This window comes from Notolepis coatsorum (genome assembly GCF_963971535.1).
Source record: "Notolepis coatsorum genome assembly, chromosome: 16".
Lineage (NCBI taxonomy): Eukaryota > Metazoa > Chordata > Actinopteri > Aulopiformes > Paralepididae > Notolepis > Notolepis coatsorum.
Genome location: NC_140180.1, coordinates 88,811,061 through 88,828,638, shown reverse-complemented (window position 1 = coordinate 88,828,638; position 17,578 = coordinate 88,811,061). Strand labels below are relative to the sequence as shown.

The 17,578-nt window shown below is 44.1% G+C and overlaps 1 protein-coding gene across 1 annotated transcript in view; it reads left to right on the top strand.

Moving 5' to 3' along the window:
* The window catches only part of polr2b (RNA polymerase II subunit B), a 40,944-nt gene that overhangs the window by 529 nt on the left and 22,837 nt on the right, over positions 1–17,578 (top strand). The window contains exons 2-17 of the mRNA XM_084331535.1: positions 82–197; positions 704–776; positions 1,486–1,636; positions 2,581–2,693; positions 2,941–3,160; positions 4,188–4,346; positions 5,759–5,923; positions 6,667–6,863; positions 7,225–7,344; positions 7,465–7,651; positions 7,853–7,996; positions 12,317–12,456; positions 14,725–14,836; positions 15,103–15,257; positions 15,847–16,045; positions 17,124–17,292. Of these exons, the coding sequence (XP_084187661.1) occupies positions 179–197; positions 704–776; positions 1,486–1,636; positions 2,581–2,693; positions 2,941–3,160; positions 4,188–4,346; positions 5,759–5,923; positions 6,667–6,863; positions 7,225–7,344; positions 7,465–7,651; positions 7,853–7,996; positions 12,317–12,456; positions 14,725–14,836; positions 15,103–15,257; positions 15,847–16,045; positions 17,124–17,292 (2,323 nt within the window). The 5' untranslated portion in view covers positions 82–178. The remainder of the gene's footprint in view (positions 1–81; positions 198–703; positions 777–1,485; positions 1,637–2,580; positions 2,694–2,940; positions 3,161–4,187; positions 4,347–5,758; positions 5,924–6,666; positions 6,864–7,224; positions 7,345–7,464; positions 7,652–7,852; positions 7,997–12,316; positions 12,457–14,724; positions 14,837–15,102; positions 15,258–15,846; positions 16,046–17,123; positions 17,293–17,578) is intronic.

Here is a 17,578-nt window from a genome sequence, read left to right as displayed (position 1 = left end):
TGTGGTCGCGACCCGCCATTAAACCCATTGAAGAAGAAGAAGAAGTGACGTCACGTGGTTTTTGTGTTCATTTTTTTGCAGTGTGTTCAATGTCGGACGGCGTTGAGCTACAACACCGACTTGTTGACCAGTATTCTTTCTTATTTTGGTCTATTACGCGACCGGCAAGATTGAGGCCATGTATGACCAAGATGAGGGTAGGTGCTTGTTTGATTTGTGTGATGATTAAAAGCTAAGTCGTTCTGAAAGCGTAGAATATATAACATACCGGTTTGCTAATGCTAGCCAGCTAACGTTCACTTGGCCAACGTTTTAATGGCGCCACTGTATTGGTCTGGCTCGAAGTGTAGCTAACTAGCTATTGGAGCTAAGAGGCGTTTGAAGCTAACTAGCTATAGCTATTTAGTTAGCCAAATGTCAGTACCTCCGACGCAGGCAGACTAATCTAATTGATTGATTGAAAATTGTATTAACAGATTGCAGAATGGGTACAATACAGTACGGCTCAATACACAATTGTTAAGGGGATGCAGACCAGAGAAAGACTTTCGTCTTGTTTACATCAGGGTCCCCCATTTTCAATTCATCATAACATTATGACATACATGACATACAGATAGACATTAGACAGTACTGAGTGCAAGATCAAAAGTACTTATCAGTACGTTGTTTTTGAATGCCTCATATTATATCTTATTTACAGATATTCAATACGATGAGGACGAAGATGAAATCACCCCAGATCTGTGGCAGGAGGCCTGTTGGATTGTCATCAGGTAAGATGACGATGATGCCTATATCTCCTCCTGAGCATTGACACAATGTCGACTATGTATTATTTAAAAGTAGACCATCTTTTATTATCAACTCTCAAAACTGTAGCCAAATATTTAAAACTCTAGGCGGGCTATCCTCGACTAAAGAAATTAGACGAATGGTCGTAGTTGGCTAATTTAATCGATAGATCAGAAAATTATGTTTCACACATGCAAGCAAAGAAAATATCTTCCTCCGCATGGTGGAAAAACATAAAAATAGACTAGTAATCAACTAGTGAAGTCTTGGTCAACTAAGACCAAACTGACTGATTAATCAACTATTCTAAGACTCAATCTATGACATCTTAGAAACCTTTTCTTGAGGTGTGTCATTCATTGTTTCTCATATACAGAATACCAGTGGTCAGTAGATCAAGTAGTGTACCCAAACTGATAAAATACCGTCGGTAGTGTCATAGTAAAGGGTTAACCTTCTGTAGTGTGGCAGTGAAACGGTTAACATTCTGTATATTGTCGCAGTGAAAGGGTTAACCGTTTGGTAGTGCGGCAGTGAAAGGGTTAAAAGTCCACAATGCAGATCCACGTGACACACACTTTTTTTGCCCTACTTTGTACCATTTGAATGGTGGTTATTCCTACAAAGGAAATATGCTTTTCCTTGACAAATTCTTCTTTGACTAAACAAGCATTGCATCCCCCCTGTTAGCTCCTACTTTGACGAGAAGGGCCTGGTGCGACAGCAGCTGGACTCCTTCGATGAGTTCATCCAGATGTCTGTGCAGAGGATCGTGGAGGACGCCCCTCCCATCGACCTGCAGGCTGAGGCCCAGCACACCTCTGGGGAGGTGGAGGATCCGGTGAGGAGAGAGAGACTTTATAGCACAATGTGTTGTTTCTTAAACCTTTTCAGCCAGATATGAGAAAGGTGTCTCTGTCTTTGCCTGTGGGTTTGTGCTTGTGGTTGTCAAACTTTTATGGCTTGTGTGTGCACTGCAGCGCACTCTTAGGATTCGTTTTTTCAACCACTTGACAGTTAGGTTCGTTTTGAGAACTAAATAGAAAAATAACATTAATATACTTGTGATTAGGCAATGTGTGAAAGGTATGTGAACTTGAAAGATGACGCAAAGGTGTATGGATAATATCCGGCAGCTCCGGGGCTCATGATTGGAAGACTGCTGTTTCGAGCCCCGGTCAGGCCGTTGTTGGAAAGTGGTGGTGGTGGTGGTGGTGGTGGTGTCCAGCAGGGAGCACCCCGCCCTCTGGACTTGGCAGTAACAACTTCAAGGCCCCTGTCACAGTGACAAGGACAGGGTACAGTTGGGAGTGCTATCCTTCGGATGAGACGTTAAACCAGGACACCTATCGCAAAGAGGGGTTCCTGGTCAAATTCCTAATCAGGTTTCTGACATCAAATGGCCACCTAATCATCGCTTCCCTTAATTGGCTGGTATCAATCCTTGTCTCCTGAGCCTTGCAGCCATTGTGTAGTGTGTTGTGTGCCTGGTGACAGTGTATGGCAGCCATTGAGCCCACATGGCCCAATGTTTGGGTGCTACACATTGGTAGTGGAGGAAGCAATTTCTCAACACTGTAAGATTATATAAATGCAATGATTCATTCATTCATTATAATAGAATGTCCTTTGTTGGTATGTACTAGTTTATACTATATAAATGCAGTAAGGATTCACGGCATGTTGCTACAACTTAATTTTTTTTAGATGTCTTCCTGTGTACCACTTGTAATCCTGCTTTAAACTATCATAGATAACCTTTTCCATCTTTGCGCCTCTCCACAGCCACGCTATCTGCTGAAGTTTGAACAGATCTACCTGTCAAAGCCCACCCACTGGGAGAGAGACGGTGCTCCGTCTCCCATGATGCCCAACGAAGCCAGACTCCGGAACCTCACGTGAGTTGCCTTTTCTTATTAACCTTGCTATGCTAGTACATTTTGAGATGTTTTGTTGAAGCTGATGTTAATAAGAAGTGACCGTAAAGCTGTTCTCACCTGGTTGTTTTCGTATTGGACCTGTTTCCATTTATTCTACAGTTAACTGTGAATTTCCAGTTGCTCCGTAATCGTACATTTAAACAGTAATTAAAACTAAAGGGTTTGGTCACCGATGCGGAAGTAAACAACCACTGGTTCTCTCCAGGTACTCGGCCCCTCTGTATGTGGACATCACCAAGACCATCATCAAGGAAGGAGAGGATCAGCTGCAGACCCAACACCAGAAGACCTTCATCGGTAAAATTCCCATCATGCTTCGCTCCACGTACTGCCTGCTCAGTGGCCTGACTGATCGTGATCTCTGTGAGCTCAACGAGTGCCCGCTGGACCCCGGCGGATACTTCATCATCAACGGCTCAGAGAAGGTAAAGGAACGGCGGGCTTGGGATGTTTGACGTGCCTGATAGGCTGTGGTGGTTACTTGTCTGATAGGCTGTGGTGGTTACTCACCTGATAGGCTGTGGTGGTTACTCACCTGATAGGCTGTGGTCGTGGTTACCTGCCTGATAGGCTGTGGTGGTTACTTGTCTGATAGGCTGTGGTGGTTACCTGCCTGATAGGCCTGTGGTGGTTACTTGTCTGATAGGCTGTGGTGGTTACTTGTCTGATAGGCTGTGGTGGTTACTTGTCTGATAGGCTGTGGTGGTTACTTGTCTGATAGGCTGTGGTGGTTACCTGCCTGATAGGCCTGTGGTGGTTACTTGTCTGATAGGCTGTGGTGGTTACCTGCCTGATAGGCCTGTGGTGGTTACTTGTCTGATAGGCTGTGGTGGTTACTTGTCTGATAGGCCTGTGGTGGTTACCTGCCTGATAGGCTGTGGTGGTTACTTGTCTGATAGGCTGTGGTGGTTACTTGTCTGATAGGCTGTGGTGGTTACTTGTCTGATAGGCTGTGGTGGTTACTCACCTGATAGGCTGTGGTGGTTACTTACTGATAGGCTGTGGTGGTTACCTGCCTGATAGGCTGTGGTGGTTACTTGTCTGATAGGCTGTGGTGGTTACTTACTGATAGGCTGTGGTGGTTACTTGTCTGATAGGCTGTGGTGGTTACTTGTCTGATAGGCTGTGGTGGTTACTTCACTTACTTGCCTGATATGGAGATTCTGGGAAGCCAATGGTATATTGTATCTAATATCTTCAGTATATTTTCAAAATAAGTTATAAACATTTAATTGCTGAAGTTACAAAACAAGGATTCACTTTTTTATGTTTCATAGCCTGCTAATCATTTATCCTCTGGGATTATTATACAAAGTTGAACAGAAATATATACCGTGTTTGAATGGAATAATTGACCTGAGGACGGGGGTTAATTACTGTCTGTTACTTGCGCTGGTTATGTTCAGTGTTATGATATAAGATTGATAACTTTCTGCATATTGTTTTTTCCAGGTCTTGATTGCCCAAGAGAAGATGGCCACCAACACGGTGTACGTATTCGCTAAGAAGGACTCTAAGTACGCCTACACGGGGGAGTGTCGCTCCTGCCTGGAGAACTCCTCCCGTCCCACCAGCTCCATCTGGGTCAGCATGATGGCCAGGGGAGGACAGGTGAGCGCTTTCACTGGCTTACACCGCCAGTTACTTAAAACATACATAAATAAAGTACTAATCGACCACAGGGAAAAAGGTACATAATGTACTAGGAATGGGCATGAGTAATCGATTACTCGCCGTTTCAATTGAACTGGAATGGTTTTTGCAGGAACTGCATTTTTATTTGTTTAATTTTGTTACCAAGTACATCCACTGAAAGTGCTTGTTTTTGCCACTGAAACAGAAACTTCACTCTGAAATCCTGCAAGGTGTGAGTTGTTGCAGGAAGACGGCAGTGGAAGCCTGAGTTGGAGAGGAGTAACGTTGTTGGCGCAAAACGTTTGTTGCATTGGAATACAGATGACTAAAACAGATAAAAACAGTGGTTCATGTTGGTGCATTTTCAAATTGTCACCCACTTTGCATAGCGCTCATAGACTATTGATACAGACATGCTGGAGTTGTGGCTAGCTAACTGTTTTAATTTAACGTTACATGGACCCAAACAAAATCTGCATTTCCATGAGTGGAGAGACCCTCTGCAGACAGAGTGGTGGTCATGTAATTATTACAAATGGTAACTGACTGATAATAAGCATTAAGCATCGCTGTGCATTGTTATTGCTGCCAAAAATATATTTGCATAACTCGTTACTCGGTTACTTTTTTTTTTTTTTTTTAAACTTTGACCAGTCACCTGGTTCTTTTAGCGTTTATCGCTTTTTCTTCGCATTCATACTTGGTCAAGTTCGACCGACAGAAGCAGGCTGAAAGGGTTCAGATGGGGGGGAAAGACACTCTGGGAAAGGCACGGCTGCCGTCCGGGATTCGAACGCGCTCAGCCCCAGATCCGCGCGAGCGCGGTTGTCCACGGCGCTGAAATAGCACTCGCGGTACGTGGTGAGCTACTGGAGCTCCCCTACTCGATTACTTTTAATTCAGTATAGAAATTAATGCAAGTACTCTATCTTGGAAAATATTACTCATGCCCATCCCTGATAATGTAGGTTATGGTATAGCCATAAGTAATATATTTACGTATTGTATTGAAAATGTGTACGTACTACAAATTACAAGTGTTGTAATTTTACATTTTCAGAAAACCTTTTAAGTTTTCTTCTAACCTTAACCCTAACTTCATGTCTTAAACATAACCGCTAGGCGAATGTTAAAATTAACCCTAACTATAATCATAGTTAATAAATAGTGGTGTTCCTTGGAAAGAATATACCCATAGAGCCCTAACATAATTTACCATATTCACATGGCGGCCATTTTGAATCCGGTTGGGATTCCTTTCCGCCCTGTTCTCTGGAAAGGAATCCCAACCGAGCATGGACATAAGAGCAAAATGGCCACCGTGTGAATATGGTCAATAGCGTTGTCTTGATTGATTGATTGACGTGTGCTGTCCTCGTGTCTCCCAGGGGGTGAAGAAGAGTGCCATCGGACAGAGGATCGTCTCCACGCTGCCCTACATCAGACAGGAAGTGCCCATCATCATCGTGTTCCGCGCGCTGGGCTTCGTGTCCGACAGAGACATCCTGGAACACATCATCTATGACTTTGATGATCCTGAGATGATGGAGATGGTAAACGTTGCTCCCCCCCCAAAAAAATTCAGCAGTTCTCAGAAATTAACGACTGTAATGTTGCACAGGCTGATGCACTGAAGGCCAGTATTGGTGTAGCTCAGGGGTGAAGTTTGACAGTGGGTGTAAGGGTTCAAGGAGGTTTGATTTTCTTTTCTGCCACCTGTACTAAAAGACGCACTAATTGTACTACAAGTTACTTTTTTCCATACCTTTTCCATAGATATAGTATTTTTTTCAAATCCTCAAAAGACAATTTACATAGAATATATTAAAGTTAGTGCTGTCAGGCGATAAAAAAAATTTATCTAATTAATTACAGGATTTGTAATTAATTAATCGCATTTTAATCGCATAACCATTTTAGGCCTGATATTTTATATTCTATAATCGTATTTCAAATTGCATGTGTCCGGATGGCAGAATTCAGTACTGTATCTACAAAACCTTCTGTTTAATCATCTTCCTTTTATTCATTTGCTTAGATCTTTCGATCAGGTCTGGTCAATTTTAGGATGGTGTTATTCAGTCAAATTCTTTTTATAAAAAAAAAATTGAATTGATATTCTCATTTGGTTCATTACAATTTACTCAAGCCTAGTAACAGACACTGTATTTCTGACACTGGGAATACATTCCCTGAGATCCATAGATGTCCCTAGAATCAGATACCAAGAACATGCAAATGAAAACGTCTGAAGTGCATCCGTTTAACCCACGGTCTGTGACCCTCTGGGCCTCAGGTGAAGCCCTCGCTGGACGAGGCCTTTGTCATCCAGGAGCAGAACGTGGCTCTGAACTTCATCGGATCCAGAGGAGCGAAGCCCGGCGTCACCAAGGAGAGGAGGATCAAATACGCCAAGGAGGTGCTGCAGAAGGAGGTGCTGCCCCACGTGGGAGTCAGTGACTTCTGTGAGACCAAAAAGGCCTACTTCTTAGGGTAAGGATCAACATTCAACAGCTATGTATGTTAGTATACTACTTCCTAGGGTAAGGATCAACATTCAACAGCCATGTATGTTAATATGCTACTTCTTAAGGTAAGGATCAACCTTCAATGTTGCTATGTTATTAAAACAAGCGTGTAGGTTCCTTTTCTTAATACTGTAGTATTAGGATATATCACATTAATTTAGTTTGTTTTATATTCTGTTAGTGAAGAAAGCTGTGTGCCATGTTTTCTACAGTTATATTCTTGCATTCTATGATTCATGGTCATCTCCGAATCAAGATGTCTTTTTAGTCACTATTCCCCATTGAAGAGTGTGTTTTCCCTGACATGTTATTGTGGGCGTGTCCAGGTACATGGTGCACAGACTCCTATTGGCCGCCCTGGGCAGAAGAGAGCTGGATGACAGGGATCACTATGGCAACAAGAGGTTGGATCTGGCTGGGCCACTGCTGGCTTTCCTCTTCAGGGGGTGAGGCTTCACATGATCACGTCACAACAGTGAACGACTTCTCTTTTCAATGCTATTCTCTTTTTATTTTACAACAGAAAATAATCCAACACTCCTTTAAAAAAATAAATAAATCTTTAGCATGTTCAAGAACCTGCTGAAAGAGATCAGGATCTACGCCCAGAAGTTCATCGACAGAGGGAAGGACTTCAACCTGGAGCTGGCCATCAAGACCCGCATCATCTCTGACGGGCTGAAGTACTCTCTGGCCACGGGGAACTGGGGCGACGTGAAGAAGGCTCACCAGGCCCGGGCCGGAGTGTCTCAGGTGAAGTTTGAAGACTGCCCCAGGACAGTCCAGTCAGTATTTGTCAGTATTTGAATGTGCACCACTCTCTCCTAAAGCTGGAAATCGGAGCCCACCAATTGGTGATGTCGCTGCGATGTAAAAGTCTGCCAGCACCATAGTAGTGAGTGTTTGTGTTATTTTACATACTGACAGACGTTTCTTCTCTCCTTCCGTCTGCAGGTGTTGAACCGCCTGACCTTCGCCTCCACCCTGTCCCACCTCCGACGTCTCAACTCCCCCATCGGCAGAGACGGCAAGCTGGCCAAGCCCAGGCAGCTCCACAACACGCTGTGGGGCATGGTGTGTCCTGCTGAGACCCCCGAGGTATACAGGATGGATGGATGGGGGAGATGGATGCGCTGAGTTCAAGAAAAGAGGGCAGGGTTTGAGATTGGTTCACATATGGAGTAATTGAATGCAATACAAGATACAAGATTTCTTTATTGCCACACAACCAGGTTGGTGGTATTCTTGATCGGTACAGAGTGTAATAGCTCTACAATACATGAAACTGGAACATAGATACAAATAAATACATGATACGGCACAACATGACACAATAAATACATAAATACAGCACAGCACGACACAGCACAACATAAACACACAGAAGAATCTAGTCCATCGGTTAGGAGCTTGGTTAGTGTAGGGGTGGGAGGGGGAGAGGGGGGCCAAGGGAGTTCAGGGTCCGAATGGCGGTTGGGATGAAGCTGTCCTTGAAGCGGGTGGTTTTTGAAAAGATGGACTTGAAGCGCCTACCTGAGGGCAGGGGCTGAAACAGGGGGTGTGCTGGGTGTGAGGGGTCCTTAGCAATTTTTCTGGCGCGGGTGGTTGTGCGGGAGGTGAAGATGGAGTCCAGGGAGGGAAGGTCACATCCTATGATTTTGGAGGCCTTGTTGATGATGCGCTGACGTTTTTGAATGGAGAGTTTTTGTGCAGAACCGTACCAGACTGTGATTGAAGAGGTGAGTATGCTTTGTATGAAGGCGGTATAGAATTGGACCAGCAGGTGGCGTTTGACCCTGTACTTCCTCAGTTGCCTTTATTGGGGGAGATGGTGTTAAAGGCTGAACTAAAGTCGATAAACAGGATGCGTGCTTATGTGTTGGGGGTTTCTAGGTGTAGGAGTGTGTGGTGGAGTACTAGGCTAATGGCGTCCTCTACTGACCTGTTGGCACGGTAGGCGAATTGATATGGGTCTAGTTGAGATGATATGGCGGTTTTTAGGTAATCTAGGACCAGGTGCTCAAATGATTTCATTGCCGAATGAAATGCTTGTTCACAGCATCAACGGAATGCAATAGAACAATTGGAATTCATTATGTTTCAGTCTTTCAGTACATCCAGAAAATGTATTTAGAGAGAGAGAGAGAGAAATGGGAGAGAGCTACTGGCAGGCACTTCACAATTACAAACACTCTATGGAACGCTAATTTCTGGCGAAATAGTTGATTCATATGATGATGGACATCCTTTTATTCATAATGGTGGATATAAGATGTGTGAGCCCGCTCTCTGCATTTTGTCAGACCCTGGTGTCCATCATGTATCCTGTCTAGCATATCTGCTTTCAAAACATCCGGAATTATCATACGGCTTCCTCTTGTAACAATTCCAGTGTATTCAGACCGTTCACCTTTGATGGGAAAATACTCTCAGACTGTTGTTGGTACATTACTGAAACTGACATCCTCTGGCCACCTGAACTTGATATACTGCAGCACCATCTGTAGCTTACTGTCAGCTGCTGTAGCTGCCCTTGTCTAGCATATGTGGGTTAGCAGCAGGCATATTATCCACAATGGCTGCAATGTAACACTGCACATCTGAGTGAGTGTCAGTCTCCTGTCCCATACACAGTAGTGGACTTCGTGAGAGGGTGTCGGCACATTGTCCAAGTCCTTTTTGTTCATGAGTGGCACTAAAGGCTTGTGATCGGTAACCAAGTTTTCTAGGCCAATCAGGCATTTTTCAAACCTCTCGCAGGCCCAGGCACACATAGAGCCCAAAGGGTGCTTGAGCACCTGCCCTTTTGTGCCTCATTAAAAAAAAAAGTGACCTTTTTATGCCAATTTAAAAAGAAAATGTGCTTGTAGATCCACTTTACACCAAAAACGAAATACTGTATATACAAATATGTTCGGTTTGTACAATTATGCTAATAACAAATAATAAACAATACAGTCAACTCATGAAGTCAAAACTATTTGAGGCACTCATCACTTCCCAGTGCAATACCGGCTTCCAACATCTGTGTGGCGCTGTGGCGCATACAGTTGAATGCTGGTATTACACTCACTGAGGGACACGAAGAAGTCAAGTCCGATGGGATTTGGGAATCTCAAATACAAATCGGGATTGGAATAAAAAATGCATTTATATTAAACAATACAGAATATACAGCACTTCTTGGGGTCTGTAGGGTAAGCATTTATTCCCTCCCCCCTGAACATTTATGGAGATGTATGGGCCTTTTAAGTCAGTGATAAAAGTGTCTTTCAAGGATAAGTGAGCTCCTGCACTGATTATTATAGTTCAATATTTGATCACCAAAACCCCCCAAAAAGCATAAAAAAGGCCTAGTGCCATTTTCACCCTTTGAGCACCTGCCCCTCTAAAGTCCTGTGCACCTCCCTGGCCCAGACACTTGCAAGAAATTCCTTTTCGATCTGGGCGTATCTCGTTTTAGCCTCAGATAGACGACGTGAACAGTATGCCACCGGTTTCCAATCCCCGTCATGCAGCTGCAGCAGTACGCCGCCTATGCCATAACTGCTGGCGTCGGCTGAAACGGCAGTAGGTCGATTCACATCGTAGAATGTCAGGACCGGAGAGGTGGACAGAATGTCCTTGATGCCCTGGAACGCCTCCTGCTGTGCGGGATCCCAAGTCCAAACAGTTTTTGATCTCAATATTTCATACAGTGGCTGTCCCACTGTTGACAGGTTTGGATGTAATTGAACATGCCCAGGACACGTTTCAGCTCCTGCACATTCTGTGGCAGTGGGAGCTCACGGATTGCTCTGACCTTTTCAAGATCAGGCCTCACGCCTGATTTGTCGATCACTTGGCCCAGGAAATTAACTTGTTCTTTTCTGAAAACACACTTATCTCTGTTCAACTTCAAGCCGGCTGACTCAACCCTCTCCAACACCTTGCTACGGCGCTGGTCATGCTGTTCTGGAGTGTGAGTCCATACACCAGTATATCATCCATGTAAACGGCTGTTCCTTCCAGGCCGTTTAGAGTTTCAGCCATTTTCCATCGGAAAATCTCCGGAGCGCTTGTGATTCCAAAATTGGAGACATTTGAAACAGTATCTCCCAAAAGGTGTTATGAAGGTGGTTAACTTGCTTCTTTCTGGGTGTAGAGGTATCTGTCAAAACCCTGAGGCTGCATCCAACGATGGAAACATGGTTGCAACACTCAGTTTTGCAGTGATTTCCTCTGCAGTAGGAAGGATGTACCTCTCTCTCCTTACAGCTTCATTTAACCTCTTCAAGTCCACGCAGATGCACACTTTTCCATTTTTCCTTGGAACAGGCACCAGTCAGTGGGCTCTTGTCACCTGTTCTATGACACCGTTCTCCATGCACTCTATCTCCTCTACTTTTTTCACGATTCGGTTTTTAAAGAACATTTGTACCTTAGGTAAACCAATTGTATTCTATGCTTTTATCCACCAATGATGGACATGACCATAATACCAGACATGCTTCAAGTAGTCTCTTTACCCTACCTCTGCCTAGAACCAATGCTCTAAAGAAAACTGCAATGTATAGAGCCATAACATATAGGAATAGGATCCCATTACATATCATACGGACGGAAAACAAGGACAGTTAAAAGAAATTACTTAAAGGAGCCATAATCCGGAAGGAAATCAATATGTCATGCAGGGGCGGCTAGGTGGTGTAGTGGGCAAGGCACTCGCCACCAATGTGGAGACGCTGGGTTCGCGTGTTCGAATCCAGCTCTCCACATTGTTTTCAGTTTGGCTGGTCGTCCGTACTAATACAATTGGCAGTATTAGAGGGTGGGAAAACTGATGGGTGGGTCCTGGGCGTTGTAAACAGAAAAATACTCCTACAGTTCGGTCGGGGCGCCTGCTCAGCGAAGGTAGGATCTGGAGGGAGGTAGTGTGACCTTCCACACGTTACACTGAGAATCTGAGCTGCCAGTCTGGCTGCCGGCTGACTGCACATGTGTCAGAGGAAAGCATGTGACAGTCTCCGGCCTCCCGGACCAACAGTAGGGGGGAGTGCGCAACAACCAGGAAGGGAGTTGGGAATTGGCATAACGACTAACGGTGGGATGGGAGAAAATTCGGAAAAAAAACAACACAAAAAAGAATGTGTCATGCATGGGTGTAGCTGCAGCCATGTTATCCAAACTTCTTCTGTTTACTTTGTGTGGGTTTTTTTTTTTCTTTTTTTTTAAGGTATGGTAAAATGGATTCACCTATGACCTTTTTGTTTTATTTTCTATTGATTATGTATGTGATATATGTCTGATTTATACTGTTTTTAAATGTTTCATATTTGTATGTGTATATCTGTGAGGACCCCAGGAAGAATAGTCAACACGTTGATGATGACTAATGGGGATCTTAATAAACATAAACATAATAAACTTCTTCCCCAGGGTCACGCTGTCGGTCTGGTGAAGAACCTGGCCCTGATGGCCTACATCTCTGTGGGATCGCAGCCTTCTCCCATCCTGGAGTTCTTGGAGGAGTGGAGCATGGAGAACCTGGAGGAAATCTCACCAGCCGCCATCTCAGAGTGAGTCACACGTGGCATTAATATCCACATATCCATATTAGAATAATAAACAAAGCTAGTTCCCTTTAATCGACAAATCCATTATTCATAAAGTCCTGCACATAAAGATTTGTAGATATGGTGTACATAAAAACCTTGGAAATAATTTTTCGTGCTAAGAGTAAAAGCCTACCAGTTTGTATTCAATGTCTCTTTCAACCAAGAGAAGGAAAGTATAATTTAAGAGGGTTGTGTATTCTTAAAACATGTAAAAAGGTAAGAACTAATGTAAAAGCTAGATGTGTTTTAATTTTGGGAGTTAAATGATGGAATAGCCTTAGTGACAGGTTGAAGTTGTGTACTTCTCAGGGGAGATTTAAAAAAGCCTTAAAGGATAAAATAATTCAAGAGTACAGTTTTGAGTAAAACATCAAAAAAATTTTTTTCTTAAAACATTTTCTTTATATCTTGCAGCATATTTAAAGTTTTTCTTTCTTATATTAAAATATATTTAGTTTTTAAGAATTTGTAAAGGATAGGCAAAAATAAGTGTGCTTCAGCCTATTCCTTTTTTTCGGTCGTTGATTTTGGATGTTGTGTGTGTGAGCTTGCCTTGTATATGTACATTTGTGATTTTCTATATTCATTATTTTTTTTTGCCAGTCCACACAGGTGTTTTTTGATTTGTCTGTAAACAAGACCGTAAAATAAAAAACATCATTCACATATTATAGTATTTCAAGTAGTGAATTACCACTGAAATGCTGTCATAAATCAAGAGGGTACTACTAAGTCAGTATACGCTAGACTAGATTAGAAGACTAGAAGCTTTCAAATCTGGGTCCATATTCATGCAGCTTCCCAGAGTGGGAGTGTTGATCTGGGGTCAGTGTCCAGCAAGACTTTTTAATTTTTTTGATGCACTTTTTCTCCTCCTGTTTTTCTGTATTTTCCTCCCATCCCAATTTAGTCATTATGCCAATTCCCCCCTCCCCTTCCTGGTCGTTGCGCGCATGTGCCCCCCACTGGTCGGTCTAGGGAGCCCTGAAGTCTTATCAGATGCTTCCTCCGATACATAGGAGACAGCCAGCAGCCTCTTTTCACGGACTCTCATTGGTGAAGTGTAACGTGTGGGAGGTCACACTACCTTCACCATTTCCCTCCCTCGCTGTGCAGGCTCCCTGACCGACCAGTAGGAGTCGCTGTTTACAACGACCAGGATACACACCCCACCGGCTTCCCTCCCGCTGACACCGCCAATTGTGTCTCTTGCGGTGGTGACGAGCGCTTAGTCCGCTGCGCCACCCAGCCGCCCCAGCAACACTTGTCTTAATGACCTTATTCAAACAGAGAAAACATTTATAAAATGTTGTCTGTAGATGCATGTGTTTATGCAGCCTCTACTAATAGGACCTATATTGTCTGTTTCCAGCAGATGGCAGCACTGTCTTTTTAAATTTTCCCTGACAGAAGTGTAATAGCACATACTTCACTCTTTCTATCACTATAATGAGAAACATATAATGAATTCTAATTAACCACACTTGTCTCTGTGCGGCACAGCCATGACTGGAGGCATTGTGTTTTCTTCCATTCGTCTGTCCCATTTTTTTGAACACGTTATCTCAGGGACGCCTTGAGGGAACAAAAAAAATTGGCACAAAAGTCCACTTTGACTCAAGGATGAATTGAAAAGATTTTGACTGTGACCTCCCGTGAACTTATCTCAAGAACCCTTTCATATCTCACAAATTGTTTGTTGTAAAGACTAATGGGAGGTGTCAATGAATTCAGTACAGACTACTAGGTTAACCACGCCCAATGCGTAAGCCCCTCCCCCTTTGCGTAGCTTGAACCGTTTGTCGTACGGACTCGCGGGTCGCATCAGTGGGTACATTCGCTCACACTGGTCTATGTTTGCCCCACTCCCTACACTTTCCCCTTTCATATCTCATGAACCGTGTCATTCCCACTGGCTACTGTTTGACGGGAGGCATGCAACCACCAGGCTGTATTTCTACTTTACTTTAGAATGATGGTATCTTGTGTGTGATCCGTGTATTTCTGCTAGATCCTATTCTAGTATTTGTACCGCTAAGTAGTTTTATTTATGGTACAATCTGCACTTTAACAACATTTGCAAACCATTTCATTTATTTTATTGTTTTTCTTATGTTTATTTCATTGAGAAATGTTTCGGTCTCATTGAATCAGACAGTTTGATCTGAAGACTAATAGACCAGCAGTGGCCCTGTCTGATATGTACGTATGTTTTCCTCTTCCTTCTAGTGCCACGAAGATCTTTGTGAACGGCTGCTGGGTGGGCATCCATAAAGACCCTGAACAGCTGATGAACACCCTGAGGAAGCTGAGGAGACAGATGGACATCATCGTGTCGGAGGTAACTGTGTTTTCATATCAATATAGTATATGGCCTAATGCTAAAACGTTTTCCACATTTCATCACTAATATATGATAATATATGTGTATGCATACGCCTTACTGGACAGTGTAATGCAGTTGCAACTGAGGGGAAACACATTGACTTACTGCAGGCGGCGATTACTCAATCTGTAATGCAACCGCTAGCAGACACTAATTACAGCATTGCAGTGTGAAGTTGTATCGCTAGGGTTGAATAATCATATATGTCTTAATGATCCTAGGTGTCGATGATCAGGGACATCCGTGAGCGAGAGATCAGGATCTACACGGACGCGGGCAGGATCTGTCGCCCCCTGCTGATCGTAGAGAAACAGAAGCTGCTTCTGAAGAGGAGACACATCGACCAGCTCAAAGAGAGAGAGTATAACAACTACAGGTGGGTCGGCCGAGGAACCTAAACATGAATAAGCCTTTCATTCAACCGACCATGGATATTCTTACTTAGGAAAACATCCCCCAAAACTTGGAAGATGCTGTTATGGACGTATTTACCATTTTGTGGCGTAACACAAACGATCGAAAAGCAGGTGTTGGTTAGACATCATGGCCAATAGACTTTTTGCTGGACTTTCTTTCTCTTTCTCCTTTGTCCTGTATGTCTCACTCTCTTTATACGCCAGGGATTCTTAATATTTTCGGCCCATGACCCAAAACTGTAGCCTCGCCCTGAGACCCAGTGTAATGAGACCACTGGTCATCTTTGACCTTCCTGTGTCCTGCGCCCCAGTGTCAGTGATATGTATATATTATATTATACATGCCTATTACTATCCTTATTCATTAATTAATCAATTGTTTACACTGCCTGTGTTGTCTTTTACTACCTGTATACTGTGTTGTTTTACTACCTGTACCCCTCCCCCCCATGCTGCTATGATGCCTGAATTTCCCCAAGGGGATCAATAAAGGAATATCTTATCTTATCTTATCTTATTACCATGAGCTTTCTGTTTGCTGTTGTCCAGTTGGCAGGATCTGGTGGCGAGTGGAGTGGTAGAATACATAGACACCCTGGAGGAGGAGACCGTGATGTTGGCCATGACACCTGATGACCTGCAGGAGAAGGGCGTGGCCTATTGCTCCACCTACACCCACTGTGAGATCCACCCCTCCATGATCCTGGGGGTCTGCGCCTCCATCATCCCCTTCCCCGATCACAACCAGGTACTGTTAAAGCCTCCATCATCCCCTTCCCCGATCACAACCAGGTACTGTTAAAGCCTCTGTCATCCCCTTCCCCGATTACAACCAGGTACTGTTAAAGCCTCCATCATCCCCCTCACAACCAGGTACTATTTAAGCCTCCATCATCCCCTTCCCCGATCACAACCAGGTACTGTTAAAGCCTCCATCATCCCCTTCCCCGATCACAACCAGGTACTGTTAAAGCCTCTGTCATCCCCTTCCCCGATCACAACCAGGTACTATTTAAGCCTCCATCATCCCCTTCACAACCAGGTACTATTTAAGCCTCCATCATCCCCTTCACAACCAGGTACTATTTAAGCCTCCATCATCCCCTTCACAACCAGGTACTATTTAAGCCTCCATCACCGCCTACCCCAACCACAACTAGATACTATTAAAGGGATACTTAGACATTTTTAAATTGTAGTTGCTTGTTTTGTCAGGGGGGGGCAACACTGCACAACAACTGTCATGTAACTCAGAAAGCACTGGACAAGTGTTAGTATTTACTTAGTATTTCCCATTGCAAATTGTAACACTGCGTGCGTGGACATTTAGTTTTCAGGTTCCAAAGCCTGGGTTTCAGGATTCAGTAGCATAAAATGACAGCGTTAACCCTAGGGCTGAGTTTTTAACCCCTCGCGTTCCACACCTCTTTTGATCTCCTGCCCTGGGGGGGGGGGGGGGGGGGGGGGGCTTGCACTTGCACTTGCAATTAACTTCATTACAACTAAAAGGACAGAGTGCAGGAGTTCTTCTCTTTTCTTGCCTGGAGACATTTTCTCCTATGCACCTGTCTGCAAAAAAACTGAATGTGTGCATGAGCCAGATCTATTCACTACATTACCCCTCGCATCTTGTTTTTAACTGTTTCATCAGACTCCTTTTTAGTGGTGCTCGTTCTGATCGCCGTCTGTTGTGTTGTCGACGAGAAGAAAAATGTCCTCTGTGTGCTGCTCGCCATAATGAACAATACATTTTTCTTGAATGCTCACGGATAAACCCACCCCCTGGTGTCACCGTGACTGACGGAAGCCTCTCTCCCCTGCTGCAGTCTCCCAGGAACACCTACCAGTCTGCTATGGGGAAACAAGCCATGGGGGTGTACATCACCAACTTCCACGTGCGCATGGACACCCTGGCCCACGTGCTCTACTACCCCCAGAAACCCCTGGTCACCACCAGGTCCATGGAGTACCTGCGCTTCAGGGAACTGCCTGCAGGTAGGACTTTTGCTGTTCAGGGAGCCTGTATTGATCCAAGTGCTGACCTGAGACCAGTCCAAAGTGACGTGTGTCAGGGCCAGGATTTTCAAACATGATAGTGCTGAGTCTCAGCTAGGGATCCGTCCGTCCGGAAGACAGAAACATTTGCAATAAAGAAAGCCATTCGCTGTAATTTCCTGCAACTTAAAAACATTATTTCAATAAAATAGCAAACACAAGTTCCAAATAAGTTATTTATTTAAGTACAGTGTACTACACATAGGGATGCCCCCCGGACCCCGGT